General features: G+C 48.4%; 1 protein-coding gene and 1 long non-coding RNA gene across 4 annotated transcripts in view; one reads left to right on the top strand and one right to left on the bottom strand.

Moving 5' to 3' along the window:
• arhgap22a (Rho GTPase activating protein 22a) overlaps positions 1-16665 on the bottom strand; it is a 385586-nt gene that overhangs the window by 238497 nt on the left and 130424 nt on the right. For 2 of the 3 annotated variants that reach the window (XM_072491735.1, XM_072491737.1), the window contains exon 1: positions 8057-8806. The exons of the other annotated variant lie outside the window; for it this stretch is intronic. In XM_072491735.1, coding sequence (XP_072347836.1) covers positions 8057-8111 — 55 coding nt within the window. In that variant the 5' untranslated portion in view covers positions 8112-8806. Of the gene's footprint in view, positions 1-8056; positions 8807-16665 lie in introns of those variants that run through there. 3 annotated transcript variants of the gene reach the window in all.
• LOC140403619 (uncharacterized) overlaps positions 1-16665 on the top strand; it is a 64431-nt gene that overhangs the window by 16517 nt on the left and 31249 nt on the right. The window lies entirely within an intron of this gene.

Genomic DNA, 16665 nt, shown 5'->3' with positions numbered 1-16665 from the left:
CCCTGCACATCTTTGGGTTGTGGGGGTGAGACCCAGCAGACACGGGGAGAATGTGCAAACTCCACACGGACAGTGACCCAGGGCCGGGATCGAACCCCGGTCCTCAGCGCTGTGAGGCAGTGGTGCTAACCACTGCACTACAGCATCACCTCTACAATCCAAAATTTAATTAGATCAGGATTAAATAAAAAGAGAAGGGTAAAAGCATTTAAGTTTGAAAGCTTCGCTCTCTCCACCACTGTTGTACAGTGGCAGCAGTGCGTGCCATCCAACAAGATGCACTACAGTGACTCACAAGGCTCCTTCGACAGTACCTTCCAAACCCATGAATCTGTCACCAAGAAGGACAAGCATTGGAATACCACCACCTGCAGGTTCCACTCCAAGCCTCACTGCCTTGGAAATAGATATCCATTCCTTCACTGTCGCTGGGTCAAAATCCTGGAACTCTCCTCCCTTCCTAACAGCACTGTGGGTGTACCTACGCCACATGGTCTGCAGCAGTTCAAGAAGCTACCTCACCACCACCTTCCAAAGGGCAATTAGGGATGGGCAACAAGTGCCAGCGACACCCAAATGATTTTTTTAAATTTCGGTAATGTCTTTAAGTCATTTTGTCACTAAAATCACTGACGATGGGCCGAATGGCCTCCTTCTGTGCCATAGTGACTATGACTACATTCCTGAAGCAACCGTAACTCAAGAGAAATATCAGATAACATCTTGACCACAGCACTGCAGAACAGATATGAAGCTTGGAATGTGTTGCTTTACTGAAGCTGAACATGGGCAGTGTAATAGGATGAAAGCTGCATTTAAATACAGATCATTTTTTTAATAACTAAAATTCAGTACTTGAAGGGTTACATAAAATATTGTTACAATGCCGAGCCAATGAAGCTTTCCATTCTTCTTTACAGCTTGCTTCAGACAAAACATTCCCATCTCAATTAATTACATACAGCAGCAACTAATTCGAAGAAAATCCCAAAGAATTTCTCCAAGGTCCAAATGGGTCACTCCATGTAAACTAGACTTCCACAGGCGAGCCAGTGAATGCAATTCTTTGCATAGTTTTTCACGAAACGCTTGATTTATTCAGTAACCTTGACCCGATTCAGTTTCCCCAACATACTTGGCGCTGTCGAATGATGCCCTCCTCTTGGCTCGATTCAAGTAAAATTGATGATGCTGCTTCACTAATGAAGTTAACCCGAGGGCACCCTGGCTACACAAGTAGACCAGTGTCTGGCCTGACTTCCGAGCTTGTTGCTCGAGTCCAGCTGCCAATGGAAAATCAGGTCCACGAGGGTCTTGTGATCGAGGGCGTGACTGTTCGCTCTGCCTACCCGGCATCCAGTTTTCAGAGGCACGCTCATTCTTTGACCCTCCTCCCCTCACTTCCCCCATCTAGTTCACTGAAAGACTTCCTCTGTTCTCCCTATTGATCGGAGTACACTCCTTCCTTGGAGCAGTGACTCGTCAACATTCCCGACTCCTTCTGGGGATCCAGCCATCGGTGGCTTAGGAATTTTGTGCCCATAATATGCGGCAGACTAGGATTCCCAAACCATGGGGGGCTATTTTGCCAGGAGAGAATGAGAGATTCATTGTCCAGGGTTTAAGGCTTTCTGCTCCGGATATGGACTGAGATCCGCCATTTTGGGACTGGTCCTGGGATAATCCCAAGGCCACAAAACAAAATGAGAGAAAATGAGTGGAGAGGCAATGATTAGAACGGCAGCCCATTATGCCTCGAGACATCTCCCAGATCTATTGATTGGTAACAAGTGGTTGTGGAGACTAGACTAAACCCTGGATTTATTTCCCCCTCAACTATGAACTCCGATTGCTGGAAAATGGCTGTGGCAGGGGGGATTGGGGTGGTTGTACAGACTATCACATATCCACACGATGTACGTCCCCAGTTCTTCCACCGACTAGCAAATGAGAATCTCAAATATTTATCCACTTGCATCTGTAGGATTCATTTTTACTAAATGGAATCATCAGTTCATCCTTAATTTTGCCCGGATAACACATTTTGGGACTTTGTCAGTCAAAGTTTGCACAGTTGGCTCAAGCCTATGGTGAATTCGTAAAAAGAAAATTCTTGGATGGAGGTAACGGTGGAAGATCAAGAACGGTCTACAGCACCAATCTAGTAGCCCTTCCTTTGTTTGAAACTTTCTCAGAGGCGACAGTTGGGAAAGCTGTAATATTTATAATAATCTTATTAGTGTCACAAGTAGGCTTACATTAACACTGCAATGAAGTTACTGTGAAAAGCCCCTAGTCACCACACTCCGGCGCCTGTTTGGGTACACCGAGGGAGAATTCAGAATGTCCAATTCACCTAACAAGCACGTCTTTTTTGGGTCTTGTGGGAGGAAACCGGAGCACCCGGAGAAAACCCATGCAGACATGAGGGAGAACGTGCGGACTCCACGCAGATGGTGACCCAAGCCGGGAATTGAACCTGGGACCCTGGTGCTGTGATGCAACAGTGCTGACCACTGTGCTACCGTTTTGCCCATATGTCCTTAATGGCTCAAGAATATTGCAGAATATTACACTGAGGACGTCAGCCTTTCAGAATTCAGTCCTGTCGGAGGCTGGTGATGGTTCAAACAGGCCACCTTTTCGGATAATGAGATTTCTCATCTACATCATTTTCTATCCGGCAGACTGACAAAAGGGATAATATTTTACAGTGTGCTGACCAAGTTGTCCAGCGTCTGGACAGGTGTTGCTTCAGTGACTACCGTTTCTGTGAAGGGTTGAGGGACATTTATCTGCTCACGGCGATCTGTCAACGCAAGGTGTTGTTTTTGAGTTGCAAGCGTCAAAACCAATGGCGTCAGGAGGAAAGATCATGGGCCAGGTAATTGCTCACTGACGAGGGCTTCCGTTCCCTCTGCCATAGTTTTGCACAGTAAGAAGTCTTACAACAGCAGGTAAGAAGTCTTACAACACCAATTGTGTTTTTGTTTAATGGAGACAAAGAAAATTGGCCCTTCAGAATTTGTACAAAGTTCACAAAATCTAGAGAAACACAAAAAACCATTTCTTCCAAGTTCCTGGACTCTTAGCTGGCGTCAATTCAGTTCTTTACTGCAGAACGTCATACTGCATGTTGCCGAATTGGGGCATGCCATCAGATGCAAGTCACCCTGGCCAGCAATAGGACTGGAGGATAGCGAGTTGGCAATTGATTGAGGTGATCCAACAGGAAAAAGCTGGTTGTATTCCTCCTATGGCGAGAGGGAGCATATAAACAATACTTACCCTCAGTTGGTTAAATGGTTAGATAGTGCTTTATGTAATCATGGAAAAAGCTGATCTGGTGGGCTACAGAGTTGATTCACCTACCCTGCTCTCTTATATGTTAACAAGGTGGAACCTCAAGCAAATTTCCTGTTTTTTCCCCCCCAACAGGACGTGGACTTCATTGGCTAGCCCAGCATTTGTTGGTCATCCCTAATGGCCCTAGAGACGGTGGTGGTGAGGTGCCTTCTTGCAACCTAAAGTTTTAATATGAGAGCAAAGCTTTAATGAACTGGGGTACGGATTCACTGATCCTTTTGGCCAACCTGACCAGTTATTCAACTGAAAAGTCATCCGGCGCTCAGAAATGACCTGGGTGCCACTTGTGAATGTATCTTGCAAGGGGTTGTGAAGTTATTACTGCTGTAAATCACGGAGATAAAAGCTGATCGCGAGAGAGTGTTGGGCAGCTCACCAGGGGCTGTTTAGCACAGGGCTAAATCGCTGGCTTTGAAAGCAGACCAAGGCAGGCCAGCAGCCCGGTTCAATTCCCGTAGCAGCCTCCCCGAACAGGCGCCGGAATGTGGCGACTAGGGGCTTTTCACAGTAACTTCATTTGAAGCCTACTTGTGACAATAAGCGATTTTCATTTTCACCAACCCGATGAACCAGACACATTTTTTTCCCCTTTGCCAGTGGTGTTTGTGAAGTCTGTCCTTTTTTTTGTTTGGCGTTTGAGGCACATTAATGCTGCAAATCGTGTGCGAGTCCGTGGCAGTGTTTGCCCTTGCAAAACCGAAAGTTCAACGAAATTCCTTTCTGCTTCTATTGATCACTGAAACCCACCCATGTAGGTGAGATATTTATCCAGCTGGTGCCATTTCACCCACAAGACCAGCGAGAGGCAGGATGATGGGCCAGTTTTGAGCGGTGCTCCCTTGCCAACCTTTCCCAGAGAGCACTTGCGTTAAAAATTGACGCAGCCTTTGTTTAAAAATGAAACAAGCTGAGCAGAGCACACGCTGAGGCCTACAACATGTAGCCGTAGCGTGGAGATAAAGTAGTCAAACTGTATTTGCTTTGTTCCCCTCCGCCTACCGGTGTACTTAAGCCCTTTCCAAAACTCGCCAACTGAAGCTTTCTAACAGTACAGTTTTATTAAAGCTCTCCGCATTGCAGAAGGGTCCAATACTCTGAAACTTGAGTAAGTTACAGGCCTACACACCTGGCTGTCGCAGTTGCCCACATGGTGTTGACAGCTTTAACATGCATATTAATTGGGTATTTAATGTTGTTCAGGGGATGGGCATTAACTGGGGGTTTCATTTATAATAATAATAATCTTCATTGTCACAAGTAGGCTCACTTTAACACTGCAATGAAGCTACTGTGAAAATCCAGTCGCCACACTCCGACGCCTGTTCGGGTACACTGAGGGAGAATTCAGAATGTCCACATTACCTAACAAGCACGTCTTTCGGGACTTGTAGGAGGAAACCGGAGCACACGGAGGACAGAATTTTACGCACTCAGGTGGATGGTTTTGCAGACATAGGGGCCGGTGAGGGCAGCACGGTAGCACAAGTGGATAGCACTGTAGCTTCACAGCACCAGGGTCTCAGGTTCGATTCCCGGCTTGGGTCAATGTCTGTGCGGAGTCTGCACGTTCTCCCCGTGTCTGCGTGGGTTTCCTCTGGGTGCTCCGGTTTCCTCCCACAGTCCAAAGACGTGCAGGTTAGGTGGATTGGCCATGATAAATTGCCCTTAGTGACCAAAAAGGTTAGGAGGGGTTATTGGGTTACGGGGATAGGGTGGAAGTGAGGGCTTAAGTGGGTCGGTGCAGACTCGATGGGCCGAATGGCCTCCTTCTTGCACTGTGTGTTCTATGTTATGGCGGCCTATCCTGCCCCGACCAGCCTACCCCTGTCCCCACTGCAACGCTACAAGTGGAGTGGGGGAGGCATCGGGTGACCTTCCTGCTCTTATACGAATTGAGGCCCTTAAAATGCCAATTTCCCATCTCCGCCATTATTTCATGGGTAGCCAGCGACAGGTCGGAAATCCGCGAGGCAACACTGCTTCGATCAGAGACCCCCACCCAGGCTCCAGAAACCCAAGTATTTCCTCGCCACCTCCCTCAGCCTCTCTATCCCTTCCGGCCATCCAATTTGATCCAATTCCAGACTGCACACCTCAATGGTGTGGCATCCTTGGGAAAGCAAGTAAGCGAGTGGAGTGGCCATCAATATCCCCCGCCCCCCCCCCCCACCCCACCCACCCTGCCCAATGGCTCAATTGGCACCTCATGGGCGGCAGAGCATCTGGGTTGCTGGCTGAAGTACTCCATCATTTTCTGACGGAACACACTGACTTGAATCAGTCCCCGACATCAACCCCACCTAGGGATGGCTGCTGGTGAGGGTCTTTGATGGTAAAGCTCAATGCAAAGTTGCAGCAGAGTCTATGACTGCTGGCTTTCACGGTCTTGGTTAGCATTATGGAAAGAAATAGCGCCTATTTAGCCTAAATAGCACCTCGAGACGTCCAAAAGTGAGTCTAGCTGATGAAGGGTTATTCTGAAATGTTTTACTGTCGGAATTTAAAAGATTTTTAAAAAGAGTAAAACTCCCCTTGTTGCAATTACAATACAAATACCAATCTTTAAATTTTCTTTCTTCCATATTGACTCCTTGCAGTTTGTGTTTGCTGGTGTCTTATTTAGCACCAAGGTGCTGTTGTTTGCTGTCTGTTAGTGATCCAGGCTGAACACACATCAAAGTTCACAGCAAGCAAATGTGGACGGTGTCAATAAACTGATCAAATTCCACAAAATAAGGCTACATTGGATAGTGGGGTGGAGGGGGGAATGCGGGTAGGGATGGAGCTCTCCCCGCTCCTCCTAACAGAGGTGACTCAGAGATTCTGAGGCAGTGCTGGGCCTTTGTTCAACATCACCAGCTATGGCGCTAACCTCACCAGCGAGCACTTGGGGCAAACACCGCCCCGTCTGCCCCCACCTTCTCCAGTCGCACGACTGAAGACTGCCTGCGAAGGGGAGGGCGAGGGAAACAAAACGGGGATATTCAAAATGGGAATTCCCTGCCTACGATGGGAGAGGAAGGGGGACGATGAACAATTTCAGAAAAAGGAAACTGGATGGAACGGAAGCGAACAAAATAACATTGCAGGTCTACGGGCTAGAGTGGGATCGACTGGATTACATCTGTAGATTGCTCCACAGAGAGATAGCATGGAATCAGTGGGCCAAACAGCATCCTTCGGTGTCATCATAACACTAGGATTATTTTATTGGCATCTTTCGCACTGTGGGAATTTCCCAGAAGGTCAGAATGGAAGCGGTGCGGAAAAGGAATTGGCTGAATCCCTCTAATTTATGGTCATCAGGGATCAGTGTGCTCAGGCAGATTTTGGAGAGTAGTTAGTCGCTTGTTGGGGTGAAACGAGGTACAATCATAAATTCTATGATTTTAGAATCATAGAATTCCTACAGTCCACAAGGAGACCATTCGGCCCATCGGGCCCACACTGATCCTCTGAAAGAACACTTTTTTTTTCCATTTAGAGTACCCAATTCATTTTTTCCAATTAAGGGGCAATTTAGCATGGCCAATCCACCTACCCTGCGCATCTTTGGGTTGTGGTGACCCAGAGATGGGATCGAACCTGGGACCTCGGCGCCGTGAGGCAGCAGTGCTAACCACTGTGCCATTGAACGAACACTCTACCCCTAGGCCCATTCCCCGACCCAACCCCTGTAACCTCACCTAACCGACTGTGGGAGGAAACCGGAGCACCCGGGAGGAAACCCACGCAGACACGGGGAGAACGTGCAAACTCCACACAAGGCTGGAATTGAACCCGGGTCCCAGGCACTGCGAGGTAGCAGTGTTAACCGCTGTGCCATCTTCATGTCGGCTACATTTGAGTTGCAGGTTAAACGTGGGCAACTGTTGGAACTGTGGATTCAGGGTGGTGGCAAGTCATTTTCCCTTTCTGAGCCTGCCTCCTTTCCTGCACCGTTCTTGATGTGCCTGTGATGGTGAGTCGAACATCATCACTCATATGTGGGTGCACAAAAGCCCAACGCAACCTGGGTCCACACAGTACCTTAAGGGAACCATGCAATTAATTCACAGATTGCAGCAACACAAAAAAAAAATCACACAAATACCCCAAGGAAGCATAAAAAAAGAAAAATCACAGATGGGGATTTAATAAAAGCTGCTTTGATTTTGCTATTGGCTGCAAAGCTGAGGCGAGGAACTTCTGTTTCAGCTCAGCCAAGGTCAGGGGGTTATGGTTCATGAGAAGCAGATTTATTTTTATAAATGGGGTGATGGGGATGGATAAAGAATCACTGCTTGGTTTTCCTGAAGGCTCTTGGCTGTGACACAATGGGCAATCCCGGCTGAAGCACTGGATCAGACAATGCCAAACATTTTTATTTTGCAAAGACAGTTAAAATACCTCCTTGGGCACAGACATCCTGAATCCCGGTGACACATTAATGAGTGCAACCTCTGGGATGATAAGGCATTTATTTAATGAGCTCACCTCAATGCTGGGAAAACCTTTGAACTCTACTAAACTCGATTCACAAACATTTCTCAATAGATTCATTTTCGGGTGCCATGAACAGCTCAGTAAACCAGAACGCATTTTTTTTTAAAAAAGCAATGATCTATGCCATGCAATGCAGTGTCAGTGATACTCTTGCTCTTTTAACTCGTTAAGCAAGTGGGAGAGTTTTAAACTTAAGGTTAGGTACCTCTTAGCTGCTGAGGAGGCTTGAGCCCCTTTCTGCAACAGCAGCACTGTCCCATGTTGCTGATCCACTCGGGGAGTCACTCCGGGGATGTCATTGTCAGGGTCCAGTGTTCACCCGGAGAGGTATTCACACGTGTAGCAGCGTCTACGTCCAGGCAGCCCTGCTGCCAAGGTTGGGGCCCTCCAGTCCAGCATTATCCCAGGCTTCTGCACACAGCAAGGGATCTTTCATCCAGCCCTACCTTCAATTTCACCTCTTTCCCCCCCACCCCGCTTGGTAGAGTCCCTGGAGATCATGTACTCTTCAGCCTTGCTCTCTCTCAGTTCTCAGGGATGTGCAGTCCAACTCATCAATGGCAATTACTGCACACAATCCAAACTGCAGGCAGGCTCAGCTAATCAATTGTGGAGGGAGTGGATTGTAATGTTGCCAAGAGGCAGCCACATGTGCTTTCACTTGTCTGTCCTTTCCTCTGTCTGTTGCAAGCGAAATCCCCCCATGTCAATTTCCCCATTGAATCCGGTCGCTTATTAATTATTGCCTCCTGGCTTTGAAGGAGGGGGGGAGCCCACGGGGGAAATTCAGTACGCGTTAGTTAGCAGATGCCGTTCCTAATAGCTGCAGGGCTAACAGGCTGGCTTTGAATTCAACCAGCCAGCGCAGAATGAATCTCCTCCCAGTGAAGTGTCTCTCTCACCCTCCGGTATGATCAGCCAACTGCATGCAGGCTGTGGGGTGATTTCATACAGGGGAACGACTTTCGTAACCCTACCTGTCCCCGGCTCAAGTGGCAGCTGTGCATATTCGTTCTGGGAGCCTGCCTGTTTGCAACGCGGCAGACGACAGTGTGGTATTGCTGACTCCAGCTCAAAACATCAACCTGCACTGATCATCCAATTCACACCAGGCTTTGGGGAGAGGGGGAGTGGGGTTAATCCCCTCTCCCAAGGAGACCCCCATTCTCTGACACCTGAGACAGCCAATGCCACTGTAACTAGGGAGTTGCCAACCCTCCAGGATTTCCCTAAAATCTCCAGGAGTTAAAGATCAGTTGAGGATACCTGTGGCTAATCTGGGAAAATATCCATGGGGGTATCCGGCTTTTTTTTTTAAATGTTTTTTTTTATTACGCCAGCTTATTAGTTTGGAATGTATTAGAGGGGGCAGCGAGGTGGCGCAGTGGTTAGCACTGCTGCCTCACGGCGCCGAAGACCCGGGTTCGATCCCGGCCCTGGGTCACCATCCGTGTGGAGTTTGCGCATTCTCCCCATGTCTGCGTGGATTTCGCTCCCACAACCCAAAGATCTGCAGGGTATTGACTACACTAAATTGCCCCCCTAATTGGGGGGAAAAAAATAATTGGGTACTTAAAACATTTTTTTTAAAGGAACATGTTAGAGATGGGATCAGAGTGCTGTTCAGACCAGCCAAGATGCATCAAATTGCACGTCAGAAATGATTATTTTCTTTCCAATTTCCTCCAAGAAGGACGGAGTTGGCCAATCAGTGGTCAGAGTTTGGTAGTGGGGTGAGTGGTGTTCAGAGGTCATGTGGTGAAATCTCCCGGAGTATAGCCATCCAGAGTTGGTTGTTATCTGCTTCCGTCACCCGGAACCTGGGTTCTGCATCAAACATGCAAACACCTATTTGACGCTTGCGTCTTGACTATCTGTCTGTCTGACCTTGTCCACTAACCCCGCCCACCCCGACCCTAATGGCCTCGGATGTTGCGTACTTTAGGAAAACTCAGTTTCATGTGTTCACTCGCCTCTGGTGCGGTAGGTTGTGGACCCAGCAAGGACCCACACTGAACTCTTGGTCCCCTAAGTGCCAGGCCCACCCCCATTTCCTGTCGGCAGCTAGTGGTACAGCCCCAGCGCCTGGTTATGGGCATTCGCAGGCACAGACCAGTCCCATTCCCAGCTTCACCCTTCAGTGCCACACTTGTCACCTGCTCCAAGGGATTGACCAGTCACCCCATCCTGTGGAATTCTTCTGATTCCTTTCAGATCCTTCAGTGCCGCGATGCCCCCTTCCCGGGATCAGCAGTGGAGAGGATCTGGGTGCAATCCGTCGGGGGGGGGGGGGGGGGACATAACAGCTGAGGATGAAAGTGTGTCAACGGGGCGGCACGTTGACACAGTGGCAGAGTGGTCAGCACTGCTGCCTCTCAGCGCCAGGGACTAGAGTTCGCCTCCGGCCTCGGGTGACTGCCTGTGTGGAGTTTGCACGTTCTCCCCGTGGCTGCGTGGGTTTCCTCCGGTTTCCTCCCACCGTCTAAAGATATGCAGGTTGGGTGGATTGGCCATGATAAATTGCTGCTTAGTGTCCAGCGATGAGTCGGTCAGGTGGAGTGACAGGGATGGGGGGGATTGAGCCTAGGTAGGGAGCTCGTTCAGAGGGTTGGTGCCAACCTGGTGGGCTGAATGGCCTCCTTCTGCACTGTAGAGATTCTATTCTACGGATGACTTTGGGGAAGGAGAAGGGCACTGAGAATGAGGTCAAATAAAAATGCCAAAGGATATAAGACAGGAGTACGCCGCTATCATTGTGACAGTCATAAAAGTCAATCAGGATGATAAGGAGCAATGGGGAGCTGCGGTGTTGGTTCAGTCAGGTAGGTAACAGTAGGAATTCAACCCCTCAAGCCTGTTCCGCCATTCAATACGATTATGGCTGGGTCCGTCTCGGCCTCCACTCCACTCTAGTACAGGTGCTACAACTGAGCACAAAGCTGGGGAAAAGAAAAGACTCACCATTTTTCCCTGCAGATCACCATCTGGAAATCCTCAAGTCTTCCCCTATTGAATAGCCCATTATCACTCACTGTTGAGGCTCCGACATGGATGATAGCCACTTGCGTGGGACACGGGGAAGCATCCAGCACCCCGGGACCCACACCACGCTGAGGTGGGGAATATCTTTCGGGACAAAATTATTGACAGGTGAACGGATGAAATGTCAGTCTCTGTACATCTCTGCTTCCTGGCGCCATATTGCTTCAGTGATTTGCCTGATGGATTAGGTGAAGACCCAATGAAGAGTTGGGTAGCCCAGAGGAACCATGTTCGGTGTTTACACTCTGGGTGATTCCAGATTCATAGTTAGTAACTGTGGTGGTATGTATTAAGCGTATTAAGGTACCCTGGGATGCCAAGAGGCTGTTGGTGGATAGACACTGGATCCCGATTGGATCAGCCGCCGACTGGCTCCACCCAGTAAGGCGGAGTATAAGAGCCCGGGTCCTCCCAGCAGCCGCATTCTGTAACTGTGCTGCTGGGGAATAAGTCTGCGTAATAAAGCCATCGTTCGACTCCTTCTCATCCCATCTCGTCTCGTGAGTGATTGATTGTGCTACAGTAACCAACTAACTACAAAGCAATTTCTGAGGCATCCGACTCAGGCAGTGGAGCACACAATTCTAAGCTGACACTCCAGTGAGCAGCAGCGAGGGAGTGCTGCACTGTCAGAGTTGCCGTCCCTTAGTTGACATGATAAACCATGGCCCTGACTGCCCTCTCGGATTTGCGCAAACGATCCGCCGGCACTACTTACAAGACGAGCGGGGAAGGTCTTCCTGACCGATTCCATAAAAACAAATTATCGTGGGCATTGTCCCAGCGCTGTTTGTGGAATCTTACTGTGCACAAATTGGTTGCAACAGTGCCCACCCTTAAAAAGTACTTCATTGGCTGTAAAGCTCGGAGGCTGTGAGGGGGGTGCTATAGAAATGCAAATCCTTCTTCACCTCCCGCTGCCTTGGGAAAGCGGGCAGCATAATCAAAAACCCCTGCCACCCGGCTTACTCACTCTTCCAACTTCTTCCATCGGGCAGGAGATACAAAAGTCTGCGAACACGCACAAACAGCTTCTTCCCCGCTGTTACCAGACTCCTAAACAACCCTCTTGTGGACTTATGGACTGATGTGATCTCTATTGAGTAGTATTACATTCCTGTATGCTTCACCCGATGCCGGTGTCTATGTATTTACGTTGTGTCCCTTGTGTTGCCCTATTAGGTATTTTCTTTTCATGTACTAAATGATCTGTTTCAGCTGCACGCAGAAAATACTTTGCACTGTACCTCGGTACACGCGACAATAAACAAATCCAATTCTTCCTGGTCGAACTCTTTGAGAGGGTTACTGAGTTTAGGCTCGGCACAGAGGGGAAGAGAAGAGGTCCTCATCCTAATCTTCTCCTGGGTTCCCTTGTTCAGATATAAAGGCTTTTTTAAACAAAAAAACAGAAATACCTTCAGTTCAGGTGGAGGGGTGGAACTGGAAGCCACTCTTTAATGAAACTATGTGTAATTGTAGATTACGTCTGCACTGCTTCCTGTGTATTTGAGTAACATGAAAAATGAGGGACACTGTTTAATCCACTCGTTAGAGCACTCAATATTTATTCAAGGAATGTTAAGTGTTAAGTAAACAGTGATTGCAACTATTCCCTCATCATTGCGTTACAGTTCCTTCCTGAGGGTTCATTAGCATCTATATATTCGCATGAATTTTCAATCTCAATCAAAATGGCAATTTAAATTATAGTGGATTTTAAGAATATTAATTTTGTGAACAAAGAAGGGTATTTCTGTGATTGTAAAGTACTTCGGAAAATCAGCCACGCAACAATGGTCATTTCCACTTTGATGCGTGATCAGAGATGTCTTATTGCAGCGGTACGGGACATGGTGAGACTGCAGCTGGAGTATTGTGTGCAGTTTTGGTCTCCTTGTCTAGGAAGCGATGGAATAGAATCCCTACAGTGCAGAAATGAAATGAAAATCGCTTATTGTCACAAGTAGGCTTTAAATGAAGTTACTGTGAAAAGCCCCTAGCCGCCACATTCCGGCGCCTGTTTGGGGAGGCTGGTACGGGAATTGAACCATGCTGCTGGCCTGCCTTGTTGGTCTGCTTTCAAAGCCAGCGATTTAGCCCAGTGTGCTAAACCAGCCGAAGGCGGCCGTTCAGCCCATCGAGTCTGCACCGGCCCTTGGAACGAGCACCCTACTTACTTAAACCCACACTTATACTTGTCACACAGGGAGTGCAGCGAAGATTCACCAGACTGATTCCTGGGACGGCAGAATTGCCGTATGAGGTGAGGTTGGGTCGACTGGGCCCGTATTCACTCGAGTATAGAAGAATGAAAGGGGATCTCACTGAAATGTATAAAATTCTGATAGGGGTGGACAGACTAGATGCGGGGCTGAGGTTCCCCCTGTCATGGCGGGGAGTGGGGTGGGGGGGGGGGGGGGGGGGGGTTGTTTCTAGAACAAGGGGTCACATTCTCAGGATTCCAGGCCGGCCATTAGGACTGACATGAGGAAACATTTCTTCACTTGGTGAGCCTGTGGAATTCTCTACCACAGAAGGCTGTGGAGGCCAACTTACTGAATATATTTAAGAAGGAAATAGATTTCTTGACATGAAATGTGTCAAAGGGTTTGGAGAATGGGCGGGAGAGCGACGGTGAATAGAGGATCGGCTGTGATCGTATTGAATGGCGGAGCAAGTTCGAGGGGCCTATTTTCTCTGTTTCAAACTTCTCTTTATTGTGTTCTAACCTGTGTTTACAGTGCATTGGTTCACTCTACAGTCAGTTCAGTCCAAATTTTATCCCTATTAATTTCCGTTCCTATTTTCTTACTGCGTGTAAAACAACAGAAGTTGTTTTCAAGCAGTATAATTTTGAATGTAGTCCCTCACAGTGCCAGGGACCTGGGTTCAATTGTGGCCTCGAGTGATTGCCTGTTGGAGGACCTGGGTTCAATTCTGGCCTCGAGTGTGGAGTTTGCACATTCTCCCCGTGTCTGCGTGGGTTTCCTCCGGGTGCTCCAGTTTCCTCCCACAGTCCAAAGAGATGCCGGCATTGGGCTGGGATTGGCAGAGTAAGAAGTCTTACAACACCAGGTTAAAGTCCAACAGGTTTGTTTTGAATCACTAGCTTTCGGAGCACCACTCCTTCCTCAGGTGAATGAGTAAGGAGCTACGCTCCGAAAGCTAGTGATTCGAAACAAATCTGTTGGACTTTAACCTGGTGTTGTAAGACTTCTTACTGAGTCCAAAGATAGACATAGAATTTACAGTGCAGAAGGAGGCCATTCGGCCCATCGAGTCTGCACCAACCCTTGGAAAGAGCACCCACTTAAGCCCACACCTCCGCCCCATACCCGTAACCCAGCACCCCCATCCAACCCCTTTGGACACTAAGGGCAATTTAGCATGGCCAATCCACCTAACCTGCACATCTTTGGACTGTACTGGTTTGTTGGATTGGCCATGATAAAAATGACCCCTTAGTGTCCAAAGTTAAGGTGGGGACATGGCGGGGGAGAGGGCTCAGGTAGAGTGCTCTTTCCAAGGGCCGGTGCAGACTCGATGGGCTGATTGGCCTCCTTCTGCACTCTATGGTTCTGTGGCCCATGCCTCAGAGCAACTGCTGACAAAACTCTTGTTTATGATTCCGTCACCTCCAGACTCGATTCTTCCGCTGCTCTTCTGGCAAGCCAGACATCTTCTGCCCTCCATAAACTTGAGCTCATCCAAAACACTGTTCCCAATTTGTATCCCGCTCCACCCTGCATTCGCCGACCTACACTGACTTCCATTCCAACAACATCCTGATTTTAAAGTTTCTCTCCTTGTGTTAAATTCCCACCTTGGCCTTGGCCTATCTCGTGAACCTCTGCAAGCACACCTTGAGCAATTTAATCGCTTCACCGTTGCGGGCTGTACCTTTCGTTTCCTAGGCCCAAAGTCTCAACTGCCCTCCCTACAACTCTCCACCTTGCTTTCCTCCTTTGAGACGCTCCTTCACATGGTTTATACCAAGATTTTGGTTATCAGACCTAATACCTCTTTATTTGGCTTGGCGTCGTATTTTAGTCCAATAGCAGTCCTGTGACGCACCTGGGACACGTTATGATGTCAAGAGTGTTCCAAAAACATAGCTTGTTGCTGTTGCAACCCTCTGAGAGCTCTGCACAAACCTGGCCTTCAGCTCTCCAGGCCCTAAGCTCTGAATTTCCTCCCTGAATCCTCCCCAACTTTCTCTCTCTCTCCTTCAAGGTCTCTTCGACGGACCTAGCTCTTTGCAAAACCTCTTGATCGCCTGTTCTGATATCTCCCATGTTTGGTTTGGTGTCAACTTCTGCCTGAACCAGCGAAGCATTGTAGGAACCTGTTACTTTATTGAAGGTTGGAAACTGTAACTCAATAGGCTATTGAACTATAAGGGGCATCACAGCTGAATACAGTCACTGCCTGATCTTTGGCACACTTTACAGAAGGAATCATCGTAGAAGCAGACTCCGAACAGTCTATCTGCAGCCGGTATAAATGCCGCATTATGGCCCGATTTAGCTCAGTGGGCTAGACAGCTGGTTTGTAACGCAGAACTAGGCGAGCAGCGCGTGTTCAATTCCCGTACCGGCTTACCCGAACAGGCACCGGAATGTGGTGACTAGGAGCTTTTCACAGTAACTTCGTACTTGTGACAATAAAAAGATTATTATATTATTATTTCCCACTGACAGCAGCAAATGATATTTAAGACATCCCCTTGAAAGTGGCATTTTTTCAGATACCAATTGACCCCTAAAGTATTTGAATCGGGATTGGGGCTTTTTCACTTCATACATTCCTTCATAGGAGTGGCACAGTGGTTAGCACTGCTGCCTCACAGGGTTAAATCCGGCCTTAGGTCACTGTCTGTGCGGAGTCTGCACGTTCTCCCCGTGTGTGCGTGGGTTTCCTCCGGGTGTTCTGGTTTCCTCCCACAGTCCAAAGATGTGCAGGTTAGGTGGGTTGGCCGTGCTAAATTGCCCCTTAGTGTCCAAAGGTTGGATGGGGTTACAAGGATAGGGTGGGGGATTGGGACTAGGTTAGGGTGCTTTTTCAGAGGGTCAGTGCGGACTCAATGGACCGAATGGTCTCCTTCTGCACTGTAAGGATTTCCCTACAGTGCAGAAGGAAGCCATTTGGCCCATTGAGTCTCCACCGACCCTCTCAAATAGCGCCCTACCTTGGACCACTCCCCCGCCCTATCCCCATAACCCCACCTAACCTTTGGACACTAAGGGGCAATTTAGCGCGGCCAACCCACCTAACCTGCACATCTTTGGACTGTGGGAGAAAACCGGTGCACCCGGAGGAAACCCACGCACACACGGGGAGGACGTGCAGACTCCGCACAGGTAGTCAGCCAAGGCCGCAATCGAACCCTGGTCCCTGGCCCGATGAGGCGACAGTGCTCACCACTGTGTCACAGTGCTGCACTTGGTGAGTAGAATCCATGATAAGCAATAATTCTATTTGCACATGCTCCAAAACAAATGATTCAACTTTATCTATTTGCATATCTTAGATTTGTTACATACATTGAGTTTCTATTTGCCATGCATGGATGAGAAGTCTAACTTGAATCTGGCTTCATTGAAAAAAAAAATGAATCGCTTTTCTACACTTGGCTATATAATCTGCATGGAATGTGTACCACAATCTCCAGCAGCCAAGCATTGGGGGGAGTAAACGGAATGAGGCATGTAATTCAGTAACGGTCCCACAGCACCACATAAACTGTTAACGCAGTAAAATAAGCCATGG

Source organism: Scyliorhinus torazame, chromosome 28 (assembly GCF_047496885.1).
Source record: "Scyliorhinus torazame isolate Kashiwa2021f chromosome 28, sScyTor2.1, whole genome shotgun sequence".
Classification (NCBI taxonomy): Eukaryota; Metazoa; Chordata; class Chondrichthyes; order Carcharhiniformes; family Scyliorhinidae; genus Scyliorhinus; species Scyliorhinus torazame.
The sequence above is the reverse complement of the archived record's forward strand: the minus strand, read 5'-3'. Positions and strand labels throughout refer to the sequence as shown.